Consider the following 25017-nt stretch of genomic DNA (forward strand, 5'->3'; position numbering starts at 1 on the left):
TCTTCTGTCCCTGGGCACATGCTGCCCTCTGAGGCCTTCCCACCTGTGACCCCCTTCTTCCCTCCTAGCTTGATTCCCTACCCCATCCTTTAAATGGAAACTTCTTTTGAAGCCTTTGCCTGCAGGAAAAAAGCCCTGGCCCAGAGCCAGAGAAGTTAGTGCCTCAGGGTCATCAACCCACCCTGTTTGCTCAGGATTTAGGATTTTCCTAGGAAGGAGACTTGCAGGGATAAAACTAGGAAATTCCTGGGTACATTGGGGTGAGTTGGTCACCCTAGTCTTGACCAAAGCCACACTTTGTTGATTTGCCATCATCTTGCCGGGAAACCTAGGACAAATCACTTAACTTCTCTAGGGTTCAGTTCTGTCATCTGTAAAAGGAGGGGCTTGGAGTTTTAGTCGATGATTCCTTTTTAGGTTCTAGCCTTCAAGTTTTGAGCCTGGAAGTCATTTATTCATTCCACAAATACTTATTGACTGCCACTCGGTGCCACACACTGGCACTCCCTGCCACAGACCAGCACCTCACACACAGTAAAAACCAAAAACCAAACCAAGTGCCATGGAGTCGATTCTGACTCATAGCAACTCTATAGGACAGAGTAGAACTGCCCCACAGCGTTTCCCAAGCGTGCCTGGTGGATTTGAACTGCTGACCTTTTGGTTAATCAGACATAGCACTTAACCACTACACCACCAGGGTTTCCGCACACACAGTAGGTGCTCAGTAAAGACCTGTGGAGAAGATGAATGAATGAACCTTCTACACCCCCATTTCTGGCTTGATCCCTATCCCAAACCCTCAAACCTTCACAGTTCTGACCCTCACCCTTTTCCCTAACTCTGCACCCCTGACCTGTCACCCACAAGCCTCTAGAGCCTGTGACTAAGCGGGACTCTGACCAGATTGAGTTGAGCTGAACGTTCCAACGAGGGAGGAGAGAGTCTTGTTACTGTTCCCACTGGCAATGCATGCTTATCTTGGGACCCCCCCGCCCCAAGAAGATGACATCACACTGGGCCTGCTCACCTAGGTGGACCCTGAGCACCACCACATTCACACGCTTGGAGCCCACCTGAGCAAAGGGCCCGAGTTGGGCTGCTCCAGGTCACCCCTGTCCTCTGGGCATCTGCTCCCAGGCCACCCCCCCCCCCACCTAGCCTCAGACCCCAAGTGGGGCTCAGGAGCCAGACTGTCCAGGTTCCTAATTTGGCCCCATCACTTTCTAGGATGCTGTATGACCTTGGGCAAGTGATTCAAAGTTTCTGAGCTTCGGTTTCTTCATTATAACTTGCTGATATCAGTACCATACCAGTTGCTGTTGTGTCGATTCTGACTCATAGTGACCCCATGTGTTCAGAGTAGAACTGTGCTCCACAGGGTTTTCATGGCTGTGACCTTTCTGGAGTAGATCGCCAGGCCTTTCTTCCAAGGTACCTCTGGTTAGGTTTGAATTGCCAACCTTTCAGTTAGTAGCCAAGCACCTAACTCTTTGCACCACCCAGGGGCCCGATGATAACAACAGAGCCTAGCTTATGGATTTATAGTGAGGATTAAATGCACATGGAGAGTTTGTTTGGTGAAAAGCAAGTGTTCAATAAATATTAACTATTATCATTACTTTCATCATAATCATTGCCATTAACTTTCAGCTGAGACTGAGAACAACAAAGAACAAGCTCAGTCTAACAGTGTGTCTCTCACAGGGGACTTGGAAGCTCCCTTCCTCCAAGAAGCCTTCCCAGATTACCCCTGGGAGAGCACTACTTACTTGGTCCATGTGGCCAGGACACCTCTCCTCCCCCACCCCTACAAGCAGTGTTGACCCACTCCAGAAGGGAGGGGTTCCTCTTGCCCAGCTCTGCCTCTGTCTAAAGCTTCAATTCTGCTGTTACAACCTTCCCTTCCCCCTGCCCAGGTCAGCTGGTCTGTCTCGGAGACCAGATGGAATTCCATAGATGCAGCACTGAGCCCAGCCCTGAAAACAGATGCTTCAAAAGGGTCCAGGGAGGAGGACTGTGAGGAAGACGAGGATGATGGAGGGACCTGGGGAGACAACCAGAAGACTGAGAAGGCCGAGCACTCAGGGAGCTGGGCCACACTCACCAACGTAAACGTGCCTGCTCCCAGCACTGCGTACACTGCATGGAGCCAGGGCACCTGTGGGGCAGAGGCAAAGTGGGCTTAGGGATAGAGAGACAGGGCAGAGGGGCAGGGAGGAGGGCTCAGTCCAGAGAGTGGAGGATGTGGGATAGCACTCCCTCCCCATCAGGCCCCTCTCTCACCTTCCGGGCCCCCTCGCTGTCCCTGAGAAGCTCCAGGACCCAACGGTGTGCTAACTGTAGGTGGTGGGAGCCCCAGGATAACAGAGATCACGAACGGGCTTGCAGGGGAGTTCCCCAAGCTCCCAACCTACCCAGGAGCTTCTCCCCTCAACACATAGCCTCAGGCTCAAGCAGACGAGGATGACATATCCCATTGGGGCCGCCATTTTCCCAGCCTGGTTCTGGCCTGAGGGCTGCTCCCACCTCTTGGTGTGTGCTCATCCCTGTCCAGTAGATGGTCTGTCTGTCCCTCTGTTGGGGAGCTCCCTGGCCCAACTCATGGGGGTGAGGGGCTCAGATGGAGGGGACAAAGACTTGAACTCAGGGATGGGTAGGGGGATCATCTGTGGTCCCTGCCAGCACAATAGGATTGCCTGCACAAGCTGGAGCTGTGCCCCTTCCCCTCCTCTGCTCCCCACCCCAGGTCTCAGAGGCACCCAGCTGTGTCTGAAAGCTCTGTAAGGGGTGCCACCTCAGCCAGGCCCTCCACAGGGTAAAGGATTCCTGGAAACCCAGGCCTCCCATCAGCCTGACCTGGGTCAACAAAGCGTTCTTTGAAGCTCTGGGAGACGCTTCCTGTAGCCACCTCCCTATCCTAGATACACAGAGGGCCCCCAGGCCAGCTCCGGCCCCTCCCTTAGTCAACAGGATCCTGGAAAGAGCCAAAGAAATGCCAGACCAAATCCTGATGTCCTGGACTGAGAGCCAAATGCCCTGGAGCTGGGCAGGATGGGGGTGGAGGAGGGGGATAAGGAATGCTTCTCCCAGCCCCACAGAAAAGGGATGGTGGGGGAGCACATGACAAACACGGCTACGAGTGGGGGCGGGATGTGAGCTGAGGGACCACTGAGCTCCCAGTAGGGGTCCATTAGCTCCCTCTTGGGTTCCCCAGGACTCAAACCTCAAGCCTCTCCTGTGATGTCCTCAGTCTGTCCCCATCCCCATCTGCAGTGATCTGGGGCTCCTGGAATGGGTCACTGAAACCAGTCAGTCATCATCAGATTTCCCCAGGACAGGCTGGACATGTCTAAGGGCTGAGATTTGGTGGGCCCGTGGCCACCCTAATGGGCAGGGGTATGCTGAGCCCCATTGCCCCACCTCCCACCTGGCCAGCCAGCTAGGTTCTGCCCTCTGGCCTTGACTGGTCCCCCAAAAGCCCTAGAAGGCCTTCCTCAGGGCCCCTCTGGGCCTGGTTGACCCTGTTCAGTACTCCCTTCTCTGCTTGGGGCTTAAATGCTCCCCACCCTCCCTCAGCCTCCCTCCACTGAGAGGGGAGGATGGGAAAGATGAAGCCGGATGTGGCTTGTGGAGCTGGGCAGGTGCCCAGACCTGCCAAGAAAAGCCACCTTGTTTGCTTAGCTCTCTGGCTGCCCACACAGCCAACATGCACGTGGCAGGTGCTATGAGAGGCCAGACAGGATTGCCCGGCTGTGGGGCTTTGGCCCTGGGCCTTTCTGGACGGTGCAGAAGGAAAGAACACGCACACCTGGCAGGCCCGCTCCCTTCCTCCCCAGGGGCCCACTGGGCGTTCTAGAGACTCACGTATTGGAAGGGCAGGAGGATGGCGAGAATGAGCCCACTGAAGAAAAGAGTCATGAGCAGCACGAAGAGCACACCCTGGCAGGAGGTGAAGTCAAACTGTGGGGACAGGACAGTGTCAGAGCTGCTTGGCATTTTTGAGGGTCCCAGTGGGGCAGAGCGCTGGCCAGAGGCTGAGGCCTAGACAGCAGGCTGTGGTCCTATGCTCAGCCCCAGAAACCGGCATTTCTCCTTGCCCTCCCCAGGTAACCTCCTCAGACCCTCCTCACCCCTTTTACTTCTCCTCAGCCTTGGCCCAAGCTTACAACCCCCAACCCACCCCAGCCTCAGGCCAGGGGTCACTACTCGCAGGCCTCAGAGCTGACCTTGGTCTGGAAGCTGAACATGGTGACTGAGAGGCAGACGAGGGCCGTGATACCCAGGCACAGCAGCACGGACATGGTGTTGTAGTAACTGCAGGACCATCAGGCCAAGGGGTCAGCTTCCAGGCAGGCTTGAGCCTCCCCCAGCCCTCTTTTTCTACCAGGACCTGATCCCACAACCCCTGGACCAACCCTATCCCCCTTCCTCCTTGCTCTCTGCATTTCCAGTCTATCCACTGGATCCCCTCCCCAAATTGCTTACACCAAAAATTGTATTAGAAGGATCTTTAACAGGTGGGAGAGGTCACAAAGGAGCAGGGGTGGGGAGGGGATTGTGCTGGTACCTGGTAACTGCATGACCATGAGTCTTGGGGTCTTTTAAGCTGCAGCTTGAGAGGCGTCACCTTGCTCTCCACCATCCCCCATCCCTACCCCACTGCGGTGGCTGGGTCCTGGAGTCACTGTCCAGCTGAGTGCATGAGGAGGAGGCTCTGGGACAGTGTTCCCTATCTGCCTGAACCACCACCCCCCCCCCACACCAATCCAGATGCTCCCAGAAAGGACAGTGTTTGGGGGCAGCTCCCCTCAGGGTGTGGCCAGTCCCTGACTCCCAACCTAGCCTACTGCCCCCCTCCCCTCCCATCTGTTCCCTTTACCTGGACAACATCCCAGTGAGGTAGGCCATGGATAGCGTCTGAAAGAAGAAAGCAGGGTGAGGGAATGTTCCAGAACTCAGACTCTGAGGGCCAGCCCGGGTCTCCACGCTATGCATGCCCCATCAACTCTGAGTCTGCTTCACCCCTGCACACGATTACTTCTAGGACTTGGGCCTGGCTAAGGAGCATCCCTAACAGGCCTTGTGCCAGCTGTTTGTTTCTTTCGCATCACTGCTCTTCCCCCCCTTACTAAGACCTCCCTCCTCCCTTCACTGTCCATGGCTCTAGGATGGCCCGTACAAACCTTAAAAACAAAATCACAACGAAGAGTGACAGTGCCGTGGGTGGGGAGGGGGAGAGGGTAGAACTTCTTTGCAGAAAAACAAAAACCAAACCCGTACCCGTCAAGTCAATTCTAACTCATAGTAACCCTACAAGACAGACTAGAACTGCTCCATAGGGGTTTCAAGGTGTACAGAAGGAGACTGTCACATCTTTCTCCCACCGAGTGGTTGGTGGGTTTTAACTGTTGACCTTTCGGTTAGCAGTCAAGTGCTTTAACCACTATGCCACCAGGGCTCACTCTTCGCAGAAGTGGGGTGAAAATATTCCTGGCCCCCAGGGACCTCACATTTGACGTCCCAACCCAGATTTCCTGGCCCTCAAAGCCCACCCTCTTTACCTCCTTCAGCATCTGTCCCCAGCCCACCCCAACCACCACCCGCCCCCCACCCCCATCACTTACAAAGACCATCAGGAGAATCAGGTTCCAGGGGAAATGCCTCCTATAAGACAAGCCAGGGTTCAGAGAAGAGTCGAAGGTGTCAGAGGCTGCAGGCTGGGTCCCCGATGCAGGGAAGGGGTCTCTGCCTGGCCCCATCCACACTCCTCTGAGCCTCTTCCTTCAGCCCCATCCCCATGTCCTCCATCTGCCCCGTCTGTCTACCCTCCCCTCAACTCAGAGGTGCCAAGTAAAGAAGGGGGGAGGCAGTCCTGCTTGACAGAGGCCCAGAGAGGGATGGAGCCCTCTCAGGGGGGCACAGCACACTGGTGGCAGGCAGGGCTGGGGCAGAGCTTCCAAGATATGGCTCATGTTTCCAGAAACCATCACTGTACCTGGGTCCAGAGCAGCAGGCCAGGGTCAGATACGTCACAAAGAACACAGCGCTGAGAGAGACAGATGGATGGGGTGCATCAGGGCATCAGTGAGTCCCTTCTAAAGCCCCTCCACCCAGCCCCCCCACCCCTGCTCATCCCACTCTCTGCCACCCTTGCCCACAGGGCAGCCAAAAGGGTGAACAGAGTGGAGGAGGAGAGAAGGCTATGGTCATCCTGGCAGTGCGCAGAGTGGTGGTCCAATTCCAAAAAGAGAGGAAGGGGATAGGATGAGCCTACTTCTAGAAATACACCCACTCCTCACTTATCAACATGGTTAGGTTCCAAAGATCAGGTTGTTATGCGAATTGGCATTATGCAAAAATGGAGGATGACTACATCAGATCACAAAATGGAGAATGATTACCTCATTACATAACTGCCAGATTACATCATTACATAACTGCCAAACCACTGAGAATCATGGCCCAGCCAAGCTGACACGTAACCTTAACCGTCACAGCCAGTGTTACTTTTGTCTCGCACCTCGGATTTCATTACCACCAGACATACGTTGTTAATGTGCAAAATAATTGGAAAGTAGATTTTTACTATAGTAGTAAATGCAAAATATCAGATAATAAGATAGTTGATAAGTGAGGAGTAGGTGTATTGAACTTTAGGTGCCGTGCGAAAGCTGTCCCTAACCACCCAAACCAAAGTGGCCTCCCCAGACACTACATTACTTAAAACAAAAAGATGGTATACAGTATTTTCTATGTGCCAGGCATAGCTCTGAGCACTTTGCAAATATTAACCAATTTCATCCTCTTATCTTCTCTATAAAGTATGTTCTTTACAAGTGAGGCACAGAGAGGTCAGGTATCAAAAGTTATGCAGCTACCACACAGCTGAAGCAGGATTAGAAGCCAGGCACTCTGGCTTCAGAGTCCTTGCTTATAACCACTGTCTCATTCATACCCTTCACAGCCCTTCTCTGCCTGTAATCATCTTGTTAGTTACTTCGTTGTTGGTTTACCCTATTAGACTGTAAGCTCAGCAAGGGCAGGGCCCTTGTTGGTCCTGCCAGTGCCTGGCAGGAAGCAGAAAGTGCTTGTGGAATGAATTGCTTGGATTAGGTGGCAGTGTCCAGTGAGAAGCTGGCAGGAGCTCAGGGGCAGCCCAGAGACAGGGGTTGAAGACTGAGGACTTTCTGGAGAGCAGTGGCGGCTGAGGCCAGTGCAGGAGGTGGACGACAAGGGCTGAGGACCCAAGGATGGGGCATATCCATGCCTACCCAGATTAGTGCCACCACCAGTACGTGGTCTCCTGTCCCATCTGCAAACCTCCCAGTTGCCTCAATTCCGCACAGCCTGGCCTGATGAGTCCCAGAAAAATTCCAGATGATGAGGTGGGGCTCCTCCATGAATCACATCTGTGCTCTCTGATGTCACCTCCCATCGCAGGCAAAGCTCTCCAACCTGGGCTTTGGGTCTCAGCCCTCAACTGCCACAGCCATCTCTAATATCTTCAACCTTCTCACTGGCACCTCTCCTCCACACAAACCTTCTCGCTTTAACCAGCATCTTCCCTGGCTCTAGCTACTGCCACTTTATCCTCTCTGATAGCCAAGCTTCTTAAAAGAGTTGTCTCCACTCAATGTTTCCTCTTCCCCAGCTCCCAGCTACTCCTCAACCCAACAAAGCCAGTCTCAAGCCCATGTTATGAGAGCTGGTTTTGCCACGTCACTGTGACCTTGTTGAGTCCAATTGTCACTTATCAGTCTTTATCTTACCTGACTTCTAAACAACATTTAATCACTCCCACTGCTTCCCCTTGGTTCCATATGGGTTCCCTCCTACCTCCCTGGCCACTGCTTCTCAGTGTCCTTCAGGGCGTCTCTGAATATGCCTGGTTCCTGACTGGGCTCTTTTCTCTTCACGCTCTCCCTGGAGGTTCGGTGGGGTGGGAGATGGGAATCATTCACTCCCATGACTCCTCTTATCAGGCAAATTCTCATATTTCCAACCTAAGTTTTCTTTCTCAACCCCAGACCTGAAAATCCAACTGCCTACTGGGCAGACAGGGCAATTCAGAAATGCTTACAACTCAACAGGTTAGAACTGAACTCTCCACCTTCCCTGCCCCTTCTTCTGCATCCTTTATTGCAGAGACCTCAGCATCATCCTTGACTCTCACCTCACCCTGGCCAATTAATCACCTGGACCTGTTGATCCTCCTACCCAAGCAACTCTCACATCTGTCTGCTTCTCTCCATCCCCACTACCCTCACTTTAGGTGGAGCCTGGACTGTTGCAGGAATCCATCTGGTCCTCCTGCCTCTAGCCCTGCCTTCTGCCCTCCGAGCTACAGGCAGATCTGATCACATGGCTCCTCTTTTTAAAATCCTCAAAGACCTGGCAAAATCCTGCATGACCCACTCCTGCCCCCTCTCCAGTCCATCTCTGATCACACTCTGCCTCCTCCACTCTGCGTCTCATCGCAACACACTCTGCACTCCCTTAATGTGCCCTCACACTCTGCTCTTGCCTGGAAAGGATAGGTTGGCAAGAACAACTATGCCTGGGCTATAGGGGCTTACCCCCATACCCTGCAGGCCTACTTATCTGACCGGCCACCCAGGTAGAGCATCTGGGGGGCTAGCCTGCGACATTCATTTTGTATTCCCAACATCTAACCTGGTGCCTGACATCTGGTGAAAAAACAAACCAAACCCGTTGCTGCTGAGTTGATTCTGAGTCACGGCAACCCCATATGTTACAGAGTAGAACTCCCCTCACAGGGTTTTTTTTTGGCTGTAATTTTACCAAAGCAGATCACCAGGCCTTTCTTCTGTAGCGCTGTTGGGTGGGTTTGAACAGCTAACCCTTCAGTTAGCAGTCGAATGCAAACCATTTGTGCCATCCAGGGACCTTGGTAGCTGGTAGGTAGTCTCTAAATATCTGCTGAATGAAATGCCAGATGATGCCAAAGAGCCAGGTATGTAGGGGTTGAGACAAGCCCATTAAATTTGGTGAAAAAGATCCCTCTGTCTTAAACTTTTCTTATTCTTCAGCTTCTTCAATGGTTCTCAAATAATGTGGGACTATTGTCACAGTGATTGGGGGGGGGTTCTATTGGTATCTAGTGCTAGCGAACAGGGCTCTAAACATCTTGGTCTATGTGAAACAGTGGAACTGTCTTACCCAAAACGCCAACAGGGCCCTGGCTGAGAAAAACGCTGGCATCTGCTCTCTTCTGATCTAGAGTCACTGGTCAGTCACTTCAATATTGATAATACCCTTGCCTATGTATCCTGAGTGAGGGTCCTGTCACCCTGGCTACACTGGAAGCTTCCTGAGGACAAGCTCCCGGTCACCTTTTCTCTCTGGTCCATAGCTTCTCAATCAATACAAGGGGTCGGGTTGGGAGGAAGGGCAGAGACTGAAGACATGGGAATTATGGCACAGCCAGTGATCGGGAACAAGGCTTTAGAGCCATTCAATCCTGCATTCACATCCCAGCGCTATCACTACTATTTATTGTGTGACCTTGGGCAAGGTACCTAATTGCCGAGCCCCAGTTCCCTCATTTGTAAAACAGGAATAATGGTACCAACTCACTGGGCTGTTGGGAGGACTGAAGGCGACAATGCATATTTAGCACAGAGCTGTTATTATTCTAATTAGAAGCTGGCTGACTGACAGCTTCGTGGAGAAGCTCTGACCCGCCTCTGCCCTAGCTCTGGTCTCACAGTCTGCCTGTTTTTTTTTCCCTCACTCCCAGCCCTTACTCCTTCCCTAAAGGGAGCCCTGCAGTTCCCGCTGAGGCTCAGTGAGAACTCTCAGACAATATGGTGAAAACCCATGGAGGGAGATGACTGAGGCCTTGAGAAAGCAGGAGGAGAGGAGGCTGTCATCCCAGGGGGCAGAGAATGAGTCACAGGACAAGTGAAAGACTGACTTGCACATCAGAGTTTGGGTTGAAGCCACAGGCTATTTACAGGGTGTGTGTGTATGTGTGTGTGTGTTTTGTGGGGGGGTTGTGAGGCTCAGGTAAAGGTCAGCTACCAAACCCAGGGTCGTCTCGCACCTTGTCTTGCTCCAGGACCCAGTCCTGGGCTTAGGGGAGACAACTGAGCACAGAGGGTACGTGCACCATCTTTGCGACAGAAAGATCTGGGTTTTAATCTTTGCTATTGCTGATTGGAGCCCTGGTGGTGCAGTAGTTAAGTGATACAGCTGCTAACCAGAAGGTCAACAGTTCGAATCCACCAATGGCTCCTTGGAAGCCTTATGGGGCAGTTCTACTCTGTCCTATAGGGTCACTTGACGGCAACGAGTTTTTTTTTAGTTATTGCTAATTAGGAAGCAATAACGTCTCTCTGAGCCTCAGTTTCCTCATTGTAAAATGGAAGTAATAATAGAATAGTATCTGTCTAGGATGGTGGTTGTAAGGATCAAATGAAGAAATATATGTGAAGTGCTTAGCACTTTATTCTTATTTATTCTTATTGCTATTATTGTTACTCTAAAAGGCTGAGCCCTCAGAGGACACTTGGTGTGTTGGAGGAGGTGAGACCCACCAGGACTCAGACACAGAGGTAGACTCAAGGGGCAGAATGGATAGAGCTGAGGGGTGGGGAGGGGGCAGGGCAGAGCTCCAGGTGGGCTTCCTAGAACAACAGGGCAGCCCCCTGGTGGTGAAATTCCCAAGAACCTTTAAGACTTTGGGGCACTTCCAGGAAAAACACACAGTCTATGTCCACTTCCAACTCAAGTGATGATGTTCCCTCCTCCCCCACCCCCACGCCTGAACCTACCCCATACCCCCAGATACAGAGCCAGGAGGGAACTAGGAGGAAGGACTCCACATCTCACCACAATTCTCACTGCCTCCTATGGGGTGAGCTCTGCCCCCACTTCCTGGGTCTGCTCATTCCTGGGCTGTCCCCCTTCCACCTTCTGGTCAAAGCATGGGGTCCCACAGACCCTCCCACAGAAGGCTTGGAAAGAGGCCTGGAGACTCTATTCCCAAGTTCATGGGGTACTCGAGGCTGCCAGGCAGAGCTGATGCGCTGGGAGCCATGCCAACCTGCAGTGTGGGCTGGCCCTGGAGCAGTCCCTGGGGGCTCATTAGCTTTACCAGACTGTGCCTTCCAGTTCCCCAAAGCATACACTTTCCTGCCTGGTCTGCAGACAGCCCTCTTCCCTGTGCGCTGAGAAAGGCTTTTGGTGTAAATGTCTTGTCTCTGAACCCCCAACCTGACCAAGCCAGCTCCGCTCCTCCCAGGAGCCACAGAGGCCAGGATGAGTCTGCTTCCTGCCAGCCTTTGGCAGGCTTGTGTTAACGTAAAGCACTCTGGGACCACTGTGGGCTCCGGTGGTCCAGGGGCTGAGCCCACCTCCCTACCAGCTCCCCTCCAGGAACAGGCCTAGGAGAGCCTTGCTGGGCATTCATAACCTCCACCATGTAAGCCCCACTGCGCTCCTAGATGTCCTAGGGTTCCCCACACAGAGTTCCCCAGCCCTTGGCCAGTCTAGTCCCTAATGTACCAATTGTACCACCTCCATTCTCACTTCCATGCTTTTGCTTAAGTTATTCCCCTCCCTGGGACACTGCCCCAGTCCTCCTCATTCATCTTCTGAGGTGAACCCCCAGTGTGGACTGAGCACTCTGGTATACAGGGCTCACTCCTTCCTTCTTCTGCTGCCTTATACTGCCCGCCCCTTCCCATGCAGAGGACTTCTTCTCAGCAGCCCCAGGACAGGGCTGGGGCTGCAGTGGGTGCCAGGAGGAGACTGTAGCCAGAGCAGTTCTCTTCTGAGCCCCAGGGTGATTCTGGCCTGGAATTATCCAGAATGACCCCTGAATTGCCAGATAGGATGGGTCAGAATCACTCACACCTTCAAACCTATTCACTCAAGTTATCTGCCATGTTCCTTAAAGAGTATAGGTAAAATAGGAGCCAAGTGGCCCACAGGCTGAAGGGAGTCAACCAAGCAGAGTGGCTAAGAGCACAGTCTTAACCTGAGTCCAGGGTTCAGATCCCAGCTCAACAACTGACTAGCTGTGTGACCTTGGGCAAATTACTCAACCTCTCTTAGCCTCAGGTTTCTGAGGTAATCATACAAGTAGAGTTAAGGATAGAATGCCATACTGTCCATTAAGCACGTAAAACAATGCCCAGCCCTTATTAGGCACTCTTTAAGTGGTAGCCATTATGATTAGTAATTCATAAGCATTAATAACAATAATATTAATAAGAGTAGCAACATTATCATTAGTGTGGAACAAGGTTTCCCAGCTCCCCTCAAGGCCAATGTCTGGGTCTCTTCAGCCAGGGACCCAGCCCCATCCTTCCTTCCTTGTGCAGGTGCCAGAACCTGCTCCCCACTTTCTCCCTTCTCCCTCAGATCTTAATACCCCTAGAGGATCCTCTGGACATGCTCTGAAGTAAGCAAAACTGGGCCACCTGTGAAGACAGTCCCTACAGGGTTGGGGGAAGCCATGGGCTTGGGATCTGTCAACAGAACTCCTCCTCATGATACTGATGGGTCTCTGGGAGGAAGCCTGGGGGACCGGGGCATACTTACTAGGATGCCCAGTACCAGCCTGGGTTGGCCTGGACATAGTTCTTGACGGGGTCACTGCAGAGAAGGGAGGGAAGGGAGAGTCAGAAATTACCCTCAGTCTCTATTTCTGGTTCAACATCTACCTGCCCCACACAGCTCATGGGATTTGGGAGGAAGAAAAAGGGAATGTAGCCCCTGGAGGTTCAGGGAGCCCCAGCTCACAGTCCCAGGCTCCAAGGGCCTGAAGACGCCTGGTGTGGGGCCAGTGGACCTGAGAGGAGTGACTGCCTCACCGTCACCTGTAGGTCCAGCAGCACCTGTGCATCCAGACCCCCGGCCCACTCTGGACAGAGGACTCCTCACCCATGTGCACTCTCTGAGGTTCTTCCCCACATGCGGGGTCATTTGGGACCCACTGTCCAATTTCTTATGGGCCCCTGAACAAACTTCCTCAGGCAAACATTCCAAGAGAAATCTGATTCTGTCTCCCTGCCCATGCCTGGTCATTGCCACCCCTGAAAGGTGCCAGTCCATGTTGTCAACTCACCAGAAGGTAAAGAGAGCCACAACACCCAAGGTCACCAGCAACTGGATCAGCAGGATGGTATAGACCTGGGGGCAGAAAGGAGTTCCACTTAGCTTGGGAGCCCTGTGAGTCCCCGGCAAGGAGCCTCTAGCCTCCTAGTGACTCCATCTACCCTTCTCTGGATCCACACCTTTCTTTCTAGGAATCATTGGAATGGATCCAGGACGAAAGGGGAGAAAAGACCCTCCAGAGCCCACACCCACAGGAAAGGGGCCCACAGTATCTGGAAAGAAGAGACAATGTGCTTAGGCCACAGCAAGGGGCACTAGGTGAGAACTAAGGAGACCCTCCCCGATAGGTGCTGCCAGTTGGGATTACAAGAGAAGGTAGGAGAGATGACCTCTGCACAGGCAGAGGGTTGGGCCAGGGTCCGCTCAGGGGCTCTCCTCCACCTAGTCTCCCAATTCCAGAGAGCTGGAAGAGGCAGTTACCTTTCTGATGAAGACTCGACGAACTTTCTGGTCATCCCAACTGAAGGTGGTGAAGCGCTCGAGGCCTCCAGTGGGGAAACCGCTTTCATAGTTGGTGCTACCTGGGGTGGGCAGAGGGAGGGGCTGTGAGGGGCACCCCGTACATATAAATACTACCCCAGGGGTCACCCGCTCAGAGCTGCCTGGTTGTCAAACTGACCCTCCGGGCCTGCTGAAGCCCTTTTCTCCAGCCCCATTCTCAAGCCAACACCCCACTCCACCCTACTCCTCCCAAATCCCTCTCTAGTCACTTCTTGCTTTTTCTGCTCTGGGTCCTGGGAATAAACTTTCATCTCCCCTTCCCTTGCACTCTCACCAGGGCTTCCAGGGGCCATACTGCCATACATATGTGACCCTTCCATCTGGTTCCCCACCCCCTCTCCCTGGACACTGGCTCCCTGGTGGTGGGAGTCAAGGATGACAGAGCGACATCCACTCTCCCTGGGCCACCAAGCACATCCCAGGGCCTCCACTCTGAGGCCCTTGGGTCAGGGACCGCAGACTAGTTGGGTGTGGAAATAAGGGCAGAAGGTAGACCTGCTGGTGCTCCAGCTGGGAAGCAGGACTGTGGGGAGGCCTGGGAGGGGAAATAAAGCCAGGACAAGGGTGAGAAGTGGGGATGTGGATGGGATGAAGACTCAGGTTCTGGTCCCAGAACTCAGGCTTTTGGAAAAGCATGGGCACTCTACAGTCAGACAGATCCGAGTGTGGATTTACTAGCTGTGTGATCTTGAGCAAGTCACCAACCGTCTCTGAGCCTCTTTTCTATGATAGGGTCGGTGATACCCACCTCAAGAGGACTAAACAAGATAACAATGAAGGCCTATGGCTCTGTGACTGATGGGGAGTATGCTGCCTTCAGACTAGCATTCCCAAGTCCTCAAATCTGCCCATGCTGCCCCTGCCAGCTCCCCATGATCTTCCCTCCACAACAATAGCCTCCTTGGTCTTCCAAAACAAGCAAAGCTGACCATGGCACTGTCCTGTTTAGAGCTCTTGGATGGGACTCCACTGCTCTTTATTCAACTTCAAATTCCTTATCAAAGCTTCCATAGCCTCGTGTGAGCAGGGCCTTCCTGTCTCCCATTGCACATTACTCCCTCCCACTTTTTCTAGCCTGAGTATATTTTTTCAGCCACAAGCTCTCTTGCCTCTGGGATCCTGCACATTCTATTCCTTCAGCCTTGAACACTCTCTTCCCTACCTCTTCACCAGGTTAACTCCTGTCCATCCTTCAAGACTCAGTGTGGATATACCCCTTCCTCCAGGAAGCCTTCTCTGATTATCAGAGTTAAGTGAGCTGCCCAGGCGTCTATTACTGCATCTATTTCATTGTATTGTAGCCATTTACACCGTTAGCTCGGTGAGGGCACAAATCACTGCAGGTCTTGCAATTCTATGCATCCTCAGAAGTTAGCTCAGTACCGGACACTGTGCACACACTTAGCAAAAGTTTGTCAGCTGTCGACTGAGATGAGCTTCCTTCCTGTCCTGACAGTTCCTTGGAAAACATTCCTGAAGGCAACCAAGATATGGGAAGTGAGGAAGGGGGAGAGAAGTGGACCCACTGCAAGCCTGGGGCCTGGAGACCCTCACCCTCTCTTTCCTGCTCTGTCCACCTACTCCTTGTCAAAAGCCCAAGTGGCCAGGCTACAAAAGGGGAGAAAAGGAGAGGGAAAGCAGTTCTGTGGATTGTCTGGGGCAGTGAGAAGGGTACCCAAGAATGCCAAACCTTCATTGACCTTCCAGTAGGTCACAGTAGGGTAGGTATGGGCACTGGCCTGAGGCAGTTTGTGGTAAGAAGTGTGAACCATGGTGGCCAGTCCCTGTGAGCAGAGGCTCTGTCTGGGGCATTGTCCCTGGGATCCCTTCTAGAATCTTACTGTTGTTGGGGGTGGGAGGGCCTGGTAGGGGAGGGGGAGGGAGAGGTCGAGGGGCTGCTGAGGGAGGCAGAAAGGCTGAGGAGGAATTGAGAGGGGCCCCATCCTCACAGCTGGCAGGAGATGGCGTGGTGGGTGGGGGGAGCTCTATGTTCCCCACCTTGAGGCAAAGCTCCCCACAGGCAGCTCAACTCAGCAGAGGAGCTCCCACCAACTGGGGTTCTTGGTCTGCAAGAAGCTCACAGTCAGCTGGTGAGTTGGCTGTGAATCATGCCAGCTGTGAGGGACACTGAGGTCCCAGCTGGTATCCACACACCTCCCTCACATCTTGCTCTCCTTCCCCCAACAAAGGCTTGGGGAACGGAAGAGACAAGGAGGGTGACCAGTGATGTGGATTCCCAGTGCCCTGGGCCTCCGGCGGACCAGACCGTCCTAAGGTTTCAGACCATCCAATGGGTAAACATTACACATTCTCTCACAGAGTGGGTCCACGGGAGCCAGCCCCTGCTAAGGCCTTGGCAAGCTGCAGCCTCATACTGCCCCTTCCTTAGTCTACTCTGACCTTCCCCACCCTTCTCTGCACTCCTTTTCTTCTAGGAGGGCCTTTATAGACTGGCCTCTGGTTTTTCTCCTCCATCCAACTCCTCCATTTGCCTTAGTTCAGTGATCTGGAAAAATGCCCTCTTCTTCACTCGAGAACACCCTGACTGCAGACATTATATCTCTCCCTTTTCATGGAATCCTTCTTGATCTACCCTCAGAAGAGTCCTCCAAATCCCAAGCCTTTGACAACAGAGCATACAACAACCCAAAGTGCATCTCCTTCTGGGCAACTTCCTCCTACCCAACTTTTCCATCTGGACCCACCACCCGCCTTGATGCTCAGCCTCCAGGAACTAACAGACTTACTGGGGTCCACATAGGCCCAGCTGGGGTGGAGAGGCACAGCCGTGGGGGCCGGGGGGAAGGCGCCTGCCTTCAGCCCCTCTCCAGAGGTGGCCTCCTCATAGGAAGGTGGGGCAGAGGGCACTGCTGGAGCCTCCTTCTTCTCGCCATTCGCCTGCTGCTGCCCCTCGGTCCCGGGGGCCTTGTTAGCCACGGAGAGCTGTGGGGTAGAGGTAGAGACAATCACCAGGGAAAGGAAGCCTTCCAAACCCTCCTCACCAGCCCCTCAATGCCTGGAACTTCCCTGGATACTTCTCATCTGCACTAGGAGAAAAGGGGAGCAGACAAGAACCTCCCTATTTTCTAGCTGGAAAAGCTGAGCACCAGGAGGGTCAGGGCTGGCCAGGACACATAGTGGAGCTGGGATAAGAACTGAGGAAGGAGAAAATTCTGAGCACAGCCACATTGGTTGTCACTGTCCCTGGGAGGTTAGTGCCAGAGCAGAGATCTGGCCTGTTTTGTTCTGCTGTTTCCCTGGGGTCCAAGGAAGAGCCTAGAACATAGCAGGCCCTCAAATATATTATTTAATGAAAGCTTCTCTCATTTTCCCTGCTACCCCACTAGTTGTATTTTGACTCCTGTTTTTTTTTGTTTAATTTTATTTATTTTTTTGTTGCTGTTGAGAATATACACAGCAAAACATACACCAGTTCAACAATTTTTACACGTACAATTCAGTGACATTGATTACATTCTTTGACTTGTGCAACCATTCTCACCCTCATTTCTGAGTTGTTCCTCCCCCATTAACACAGGCTCACTGTCCCCTAAGGTTCCTATCTAATCTTTCGAGTTGCTGTTGTCAGTTTGATCCCATACAGATAGTTCTTAAATGAGCAAAATTCTGCAAGGCAGACCTTCTTTACTAGTTAAGCTAAACTATTGTTTGGTTTTAAGAAGATTTCAGGGAATACTTTTGGGTTAAGGTTTAAAGATTATCTTGGGGTATAGTTTCGGGAGTTCATCCAGCCTCCATGGCTCCAGAAAATCTGGCTTCTATGAGAATTTGAAATTCAGTTCTGCATTTTCCCCCTTTTGATCAGGATTCTTCTATAGAATCTTTGACCAACATGTTCAATAATTGTAGCTGGGCGCCATCCAGTTCCTCTGGTTTCATTGCAAAGGAAGTAGTTGTTCATGGAGGCAATTAGCCACACATTGACTCCTGTTTTTAAATGAAGGAACTGAGGATCAGAGAGAAGTGACTCATCCAAGGTCACAGAGCCACACGTGACCTACTGGGCTGCAGAGCCCGGGCACCTTCCACTGGAACTGGCCTCCTCCTGCTGGGCTCGAGATGACACAGGGGGAATGCAAAGGGGGAGAGCAGGGGGCTAGAAGGGGGGGAAGAGAGAGAAAAGAAGAAAAGAAATGGGGACTGTGGAGTGGAGGAACGGCAAGAGGCCCCTGGCTAAGGGCATGGTCTGGCCCCATCCTACCCAAACCTCAGCCTCTCCCCCAGACCAGAACCAAATCACAAAATGTCACTGCTGGAAGGGACCTCAGAAGGCATCTAGTTCAGCCCTTCCTTCATTTTACAGAGGAGGAAACTGAGGCCCAGAAGGAAATGTGCCAATGGCAGGTTGAAATCTCAAGTCCTTTCACACTCAGATGTACCCCCCACCCCGCAGTGCTCCCCTTTAGCTTTGGTGAGAGGATATGAGTTCTGAGGGCCTGAATAGTGCAGCCGGAGAAGAGAAGATTGGGATGAAGTGGGTGGTATGAAAACAGAAACAGCAACAAAAGGGCAGAACCTCAGGACATGGGACTTAGGTGCCATTCCAAAAAGAACACATTAAACCTGAGCGGCCATTGAGGAGGCTTCAGAGTTCTTTGCAGGGCAATTCTGAGGTAGCCCAGAGACAGGCAAGGACCTGAAGGTCTCTGGTTCCCATTCAGCCCTAGGCCCATTGAACTGGGGGAGTCTTTTTCATCCCCAAGGAAGCCTGTGAACTGGGCCAGACAAGCTGGGGCAAGGGGCAGAATGAATGCATTCACCCAAAGACAAGAGGCAGCATCAGCAAAGTGACTGGTGGGTATAGGGTAAGGGTGGAGGGAGAGGACCAGAAGGGGTGAGTGTCTTCATTTTCACCACAGTGAACACTCCCCAGGCCTTCTTGGTGAAGGGACTCAGAACCCAGGCCTGAGGGAATGAGGCCCTGGCTCATCAAGCTTCCTTCCCTCCCCTAAACCCATTCATTGCCAAGACCAGAAAGGTCATGCCCAGGACAGTCCATCCCAGCCCACCAGACCCAGGCTCACCAGGACGCCCTCTGGGCGTAGCCTTAGTGCTCAAGCCTGAAAAGGATGATCATTTTTAACTTCAGCCCTGTCCAAAGCTGGTCCTCTTCACTAGCCCCTACCCTGCCTCTCAGGTACCTGGAGCCTCCAGGGCCTTGCCATCTCCCCACATCCAACATTCCCAAATGAGACATGACCAATGACAGGAGATGGCATCACCCAATGACATCATTTTGAGGCTGAATGAGCTTAAAAACAGAGTCAGGAGGGTCTGAGAACCCAGCAAAGATGCCACTGGCTCTAAGGTTCATCTCCAAGACAAGAAGAGGGATTATAGGGGAGGTCCCTCTACTGGTTTCTCTGCCCAATCCTTGGTACCCCCAAACAGAGGTCCAGAGGATCCTCCCCGCTTGCCCAGGCCCTGGTGGTTGTATAATTCCACAGGCTGTTGATGTTACATAACCCTATTAGGCCAGCCAACTCTCTGCCCCAGCCCCTCCCTTACAATTCAGGCCTAAAACTGAAAGAAAATAAAAAAGAAAAGACGTTTTATCCAGTCTCATCCAGTCCCATGCCCCAGCCAAAAACAAAACAAAAATTAGAGCATCCTGATGCAGGGTTGCCATAGTAATCCCCAACCACAGGGGATGCAGATATGGAAAAATGACAGGACATTGGGTGGGGAGTGTTTTTGTGGAGGGTGCAAGATGAGCATGAAGTGGCTGGGTTTGGGATTGGAGAGGTGGACCAGAGGGTCCCATAGGCACTGCCCCTCGGGGCTTACCAGGAATACACACACATATGCATACGCGCGCGCACACACACACACACACACACTGGTCACCCATGCCTGCCCCTTAAGGGTCCTGTGAAGGGTCCTGGGATGCTGAAGCATGGGTTGGAAAGAAGACAAGGGACAGCCTGAAGGAGAGGTGAGCCTGGTGGGTGGGAAGAGGCCCTGACTTATTCCTTAAATTGGACCTTTTGGTCCTCCGATTTCAACAAGGACCACAGAGGACCATTTGCACAAGAGCCAGGGGAGGATGCTTAGAGTGGCCTAGACACCTTGCTTGGGATGCAGGAAGGCAGGGAGCCAGAGGATGGAGGATGGACGATGGTGCAGGTATGGGGGGGTGGGGGAGATGCCCCTACCTTTCCCTGGGTCATGGTGCCGTCTCTCTGGGAAGGGGTCCCTGAGGCAGAAGCAGCCGCTTGGGTCACCGCAGCCTCCCTGCGTCTCTTCCTTCCTCCGCGTGGGTTCTAGCAACATCCGCTGCAGTCGGTCCAGGCCTGCAGGAGCATACCATCTGGGCGCACAGGAGGGGTGGGGGGTGGGGGCTGGAGGATGCGACGGAGGACGCTGCAGATTCGAGAGCTGATGGGGGAGGAGGCGCGTTCACCAGCCCCCTCCAGCTCCCTCTCCCCCTGCCCCCCCCCCCCCCCCCCCCCCGCCCCGGGGACTGCTGAGCGTCGCGCTGTGGAGCAGCCCAAGTGAATGGGTCAGCGGGGGCGGGAGGAGGTGCAGACGGCTCGGTGACACCCGACCAGCTGATGCTGCCCGCCGGGTAACAGAGCCGAGTGTCAGGGCCTTATCGCCACCATCTCTGCCGCTGACAGGCTCCATCCGTGACGCTTCCTTTTTTCCCTCCCTCTTTGGATGTGGCCCTGATTTCTGTCTCCATCACCTACTCTGTCATCTCTGTTTCATCATCCTCTGTACAGTGGGAAAAGGCCCAGACCGTCTGTGTACCCTGCCGGGCTTCTAACAGGGCTCCTGGGCCCTAAGTTCCTATGGGCCTTTGGGCAAGCTGTGTAGGCCCCACTCCTTGCCTCAATTTTTTCGCCTGTGAAATGAGAACAATAAAACCCTCCCCACCTTGTCTCACAGAGACATGGTATGGTAGGATAGACTTCTGTTTTGTTGTTGTTGTTGTTGTTGTTTACATTTTATTGTTGTTCAGGTGAAAGTTTACAGGGCAAATTAGTTTCCCATTCAACAATCTACATACAGCTTGTTTCGTGACACTGGTTGCCCTACTGTCCTTCTGAACTTTGCTTTTGGGCAAATGCTGCCCTTTAGGTCTCATATAGTTGATTGCTCTGAATTGTACATTCCTACTGGTGTTATTGTTCACCTGTCTATTGTATGGCTATCGTATGATCTCCGGGAGTGATTTCAGTTCCAAGTCTGCAGGGTGTCTAACGGCCACAGTCTAACGGCCACAGCCACCAGTCTCTATCAGACCATTAAGTCTCGTCTTATTTATGAGTTTGAATTTTGTTCTACATTTCTCTCCCTCTCTGTCCATGACCTACTATTGTGGTCCCAGTCAGATCGGGAGGTAGTTGTAGCTGGGTACCATCTAGTTCTTTTGATCTCAGGCTAGTGGAGGCCATGGTTCATGTGGTCCATTAGTCCTTTGGACTGATTGTTTCCATGAGTCTTTGGTTTTCTTCACTCATCTTTACTCCAGATGGGAAGAGACCAATTGTGTCTTAGATGGCCACTAGCAAGCTTTTAAGATCCCAGTCACTACTCACGCAGGAAGAATGTAAAACATTGTCTATACGGATTATGATATACCAGTTGACGTAGAAGAATGGGCTCCTGTTCTTTCAACCTTTCTGGGTCATTTAACCCGGTCTTTCTGGAGGCTCCTCTAGTTCTGTCGTAAGGTTTTCCAACCCCCTGCCTCTACTTTCAGCCTCCATCTCTCTCTTCCTGCCTCTTCTCTCAGCCTCCATCACCCCTGCCTCTATCCCCCTCTCCCTTTCCTGCGCCTGTTTCGTCTCCTTCCCCAGTCTTGACCTTGGGACTCGGCTGTCACCGGGCCCTGTTGTCTGCAGCTGCTGCAGTGTCACTGTGAGGTTTGCAATCTCAAGAGCTGGACTCAAGTTCCAACCTGGTCACCCACTGGGCCATGTGAGCTTAGCAAGGCCCTTAACCTCTCTGAGCTGCAGCAGCCTGCTGTGAAAAGGAGGATGACAGCAAAACCCTGTCCATCCTAGACTGATTGTAAGACATCTCGTTTATTGTGGTGAAGCTACTCTGAAGACCACGAAGCATGTGGATTGTTGTTATTTTTGTTAACTGGGCACTCTCCTCCCAAGGTGTCTCTGATGGCTCCGGGGGCTGCAGGTGAGAGGACTCAGAGATCTGCCTAAAAGAAGGATATGGACCTCCTAGAGGAAATGAGAAACCAAGATCTGGTACAGGTGGGAGTGGACAGGTAACTCTGCTTTCCTGTCATCTCCCAGTTAGACCCACCTAAGACTGACCAGAAGGTAGGGCCTTGGTGGGCAGGTAAATCAAAGTCCTTATTCCACCTCTACTCGCCCTTTTCCTCCCACTCTATAACCACCAACTTCCCCACATCCACACTTAAGCCTGGGTCTCCCTGTCCAGGTGACTCAGCTGGAGCCCCACAAACCTGAGCCCCCCCTTGTCCTCTCTGGCCTCCTCCCTTCCCAGCCCTTGTCTCCCTGACTCACTTTCTCTCTACCTCACATACCAGTCTACAACTTGTCCACCTGTTCATATCTCCTGACCCCTCTCTCTTCTTCTCCCTAGCTCCGCTCCTCCACCCCTTTATCTCACAGGCTGCTCCCTGGCCCCCAGTACTGTTGCTCCAGCTCTGCCTGGCAATTCCAGGTTCTGGCTTGCCCCTTCCTCTCTGCATCTGTGTTCTGGATTGTTTTCTTCTCCTGTTTGACAGCTCAAATGCCACCTCCTCCAGGAAGCCTCTTTGGCCTCTGTTATGGATTGAACTGTGTCCCCCCCAAATATGTGTTGTAATTCCTAATCTCTATGCCTGTGGTTATAATCCCATTTGGGAATGGATTGTTTTTGTTACGTTAACGAGACAGGGTTAGTGTCGGGTGTATCTTGAGTCAATCTCTTTTGAGATGTAAAAGAGATTAAATGCAAACTAGCAAGTTGAGATGGGGGAAGAGAGATGCCAAGTCACATGGAGATCTCTGAGGAACAAGGAAACAAGCTGAAGAGACAAGGACCTTCCTCCACAGCTGATAGAGAGAGAAAGACTTCCCCTAAAGCCAGCGCTCTGAATTTGGACTTCTAGCCTTCTAAACAGTGAGAAAATAAATTTCTGCTTGTTAAAGTCACTCACTTGTGGTATTTCTGTTGTATCAGCACTGGATAACTAACACAGTCCCATAGTCCAGGAGGCAGTTAGGTGTGGTGGTCAAGAGCAAGGCAGCCTCAGTTCAAACTCCAGCTCTTCTTCTTAACAGCTATATGACTCTTTTCTCAGAGCCTGTTTCCTTGTTTATAAAATGGGGGCTAATGATAGTATAGACTTCATAGAATTGTAGAGAGGATTAAATCATAATATATGTAAAGTGTTCAGCATGGCATCTAGCACATCATAAGCTCTCAGTGTAAGCTATTTGGTATTAGCCTTAAAGGTTCCACAAGTATTGTTTAATGAAATAATTAGTTTCCAACCTCATAAGTCAACCCAGTTCCACAGTTATTCGTTTGTTCATTCATTATGTCTGTCGTGTGTCTCTGTGTGACACACTGTGGCAGAAGCTTTGGTGGCTCAAAGAGGAGTCAGACATACAACCTTTCTTCATAGGGAATAAGGTCCATTCCAAGCTCAGAAAGGGGATGGGCAGTGCTGGGGAGGGGTGGGCAGGTATGAGCTAGAAGAAGAGATGTCCAAGGAGAGCTGGGAAGGTTGTTGGGGTCACATGTTTGAATCCTGAGTTAGAGGATGGACTTTATTCTGTTAGCACCAGGTGGGGGAAGGTAAGGGGCTTCAATGTGTTCTGGGCAGCGGAATGACATGTTTCAAGTCATGCTTTAGAAAGATCAAACTGCTGTAGTAATTTTGTCATTACGGTGTTTTCTTAAACAGGAAAGAAAGACTCGTCTGAAAGCACCGTATGGGAGAGATTGGAAGAAGGAGAGACTGAAGGGCCGTGAGGACCATGGAGACTATGATAGAGGTTCAGAGCACAGACTCTGGAGCAGGAGCCTCGGCTCAAATCCCAGCCCTAGGCCAGACAGTTAACCTCTTTGGGACTCATTTCCTCACCTATAAAATGAAGATTGTGAGAACTAAGTGAGTTAATATTTGTAAAGCACTTGGGAAGTACCAGGCATATGGCAACCAAAATCCAAAACAAACCCATTGCCGTGGAGTCGATTCCTACTCACAGTGACCCTATAGGACACAGTAGAACTGCCCCATAGGGTTCCCAAGGCTGTAATCCTTACAGAAAAGATTAGATTTTGGAAGTAGACTGCCACATTTTTCTCCCACAGAGCAGCTGGTGGATTCAAACTGCTGACCTTTCGGTTAGCAGCTTAACCACTGCGCTGCCAGGGCTCCTTGGTGTATAGCAAGTGCCTATAACTTTTGATAATTAAAAAATAAAACGGCAGAAAATATGGAGAGAAGCAGACAGCTCAGGACAGGGTTGACAGGACTTGGAAGAGGTTAGATGTAAGATGGAGGGAAGGTTTGGAGTCTGAGTTTCTGGGAGAATGGTGCCATTATTAAAATGAGAGACAGTTCAGGTGGAATCAGGTTGAGCTGAGGTACCCGTGGGATGCTCAGGTGGAGATGTCCTATAGGCAGTTGGCTAGAGGCTCCTGATGCCCGGGAGAGAGGTCTGGCAGGGCCTTCTCACTGCACAGCTCCAGGGGCATCAGGCCCGTTGTATTCTGTGGGAATGCCACTTCCCTCCCACCCTGGGCCTAACTCCTGGGGTTTCTGGAGCTGAACAGTGTGCGGGTCCCTGTCCTGGGCTGGACTTAATGGTGGTTTGGGACTCCTTGGCTCATTAGCATGTGGACAGTCACTGAACCACAGGAGTAAGTAGCCAGGCCAGGATGAGAGCAGAGAGATTCGAAGGCCATGCGGCAGTGTTTTCAGGGCTGCTCTATGGGGGGGTGGGAGGTGGGGAGGTTGCGGGTCCATCCTTTTCCTCTCCCTCTTTTCAGGTGCACAGAGTGAGCAGCCAGCTCTGTTTGGGGGAAGTGTCAGGGAGGGGAGGGGGCCAAGGTGTGGACAGACGTGACGCTTCTCATTTTACAGCCCTGGAAGTGAAAGGCCAGAGAAGTCCAGTGACTAACCCAAAGTTACATGACATGCTGGGGGCCAAGTCGGGGGAGAAGAGTAGATTTGACCAGCTCAGGGACGAGTACTTGCAGGAGGCAAGCAGCCTGAGACAGTTTCAGTGGCAAGATTCAGACTTAGGTTAGGGAGAGGAATAGGGAGGTCCTCAGGCTTCCTAGGTGGATCCAGTGGTGGGCACAGTCAGACCCTTCCAGGCGCCTCTCGCCAGATCCTCACTGATACTCCCATACACA

General features: G+C 52.2%; 1 protein-coding gene across 2 annotated transcripts in view; it reads right to left on the reverse strand.

Moving 5' to 3' along the window:
• The window catches only part of FAIM2 (Fas apoptotic inhibitory molecule 2), a 32951-nt gene extending 13033 nt beyond the window's left edge, over positions 1 to 19918 (reverse strand). The window contains exons 1-11 of one of the 2 annotated variants that reach the window (XM_012559093.1): positions 19827 to 19918; positions 16398 to 16593; positions 13570 to 13670; positions 13100 to 13164; positions 12574 to 12627; positions 5999 to 6049; positions 5628 to 5667; positions 4883 to 4920; positions 4230 to 4317; positions 3868 to 3963; positions 2108 to 2161 (exon numbers count right to left, since the gene is read on the reverse strand). In XM_012559093.1, the coding sequence (XP_012414547.1) occupies positions 2108 to 2161; positions 3868 to 3963; positions 4230 to 4317; positions 4883 to 4920; positions 5628 to 5667; positions 5999 to 6049; positions 12574 to 12627; positions 13100 to 13164; positions 13570 to 13670; positions 16398 to 16593; positions 19827 to 19841 (798 nt within the window). In that variant the 5' untranslated portion in view covers positions 19842 to 19918. Of the gene's footprint in view, positions 1 to 2107; positions 2162 to 3867; positions 3964 to 4229; positions 4318 to 4882; positions 4921 to 5627; positions 5668 to 5998; positions 6050 to 12573; positions 12628 to 13099; positions 13165 to 13569; positions 13671 to 16385; positions 16594 to 19826 lie in introns of both variants that reach the window. The other variant, XM_004388307.2, reaches the window with a different exon arrangement.
• Positions 19919 to 25017: the final 5099 nt, after the last annotated feature.

This window comes from Trichechus manatus, unplaced genomic scaffold, assembly GCF_000243295.1.
Source record: "Trichechus manatus latirostris isolate Lorelei unplaced genomic scaffold, TriManLat1.0 scaffold00209, whole genome shotgun sequence".
NCBI classification, from domain to species: Eukaryota; Metazoa; Chordata; class Mammalia; order Sirenia; family Trichechidae; genus Trichechus; species Trichechus manatus.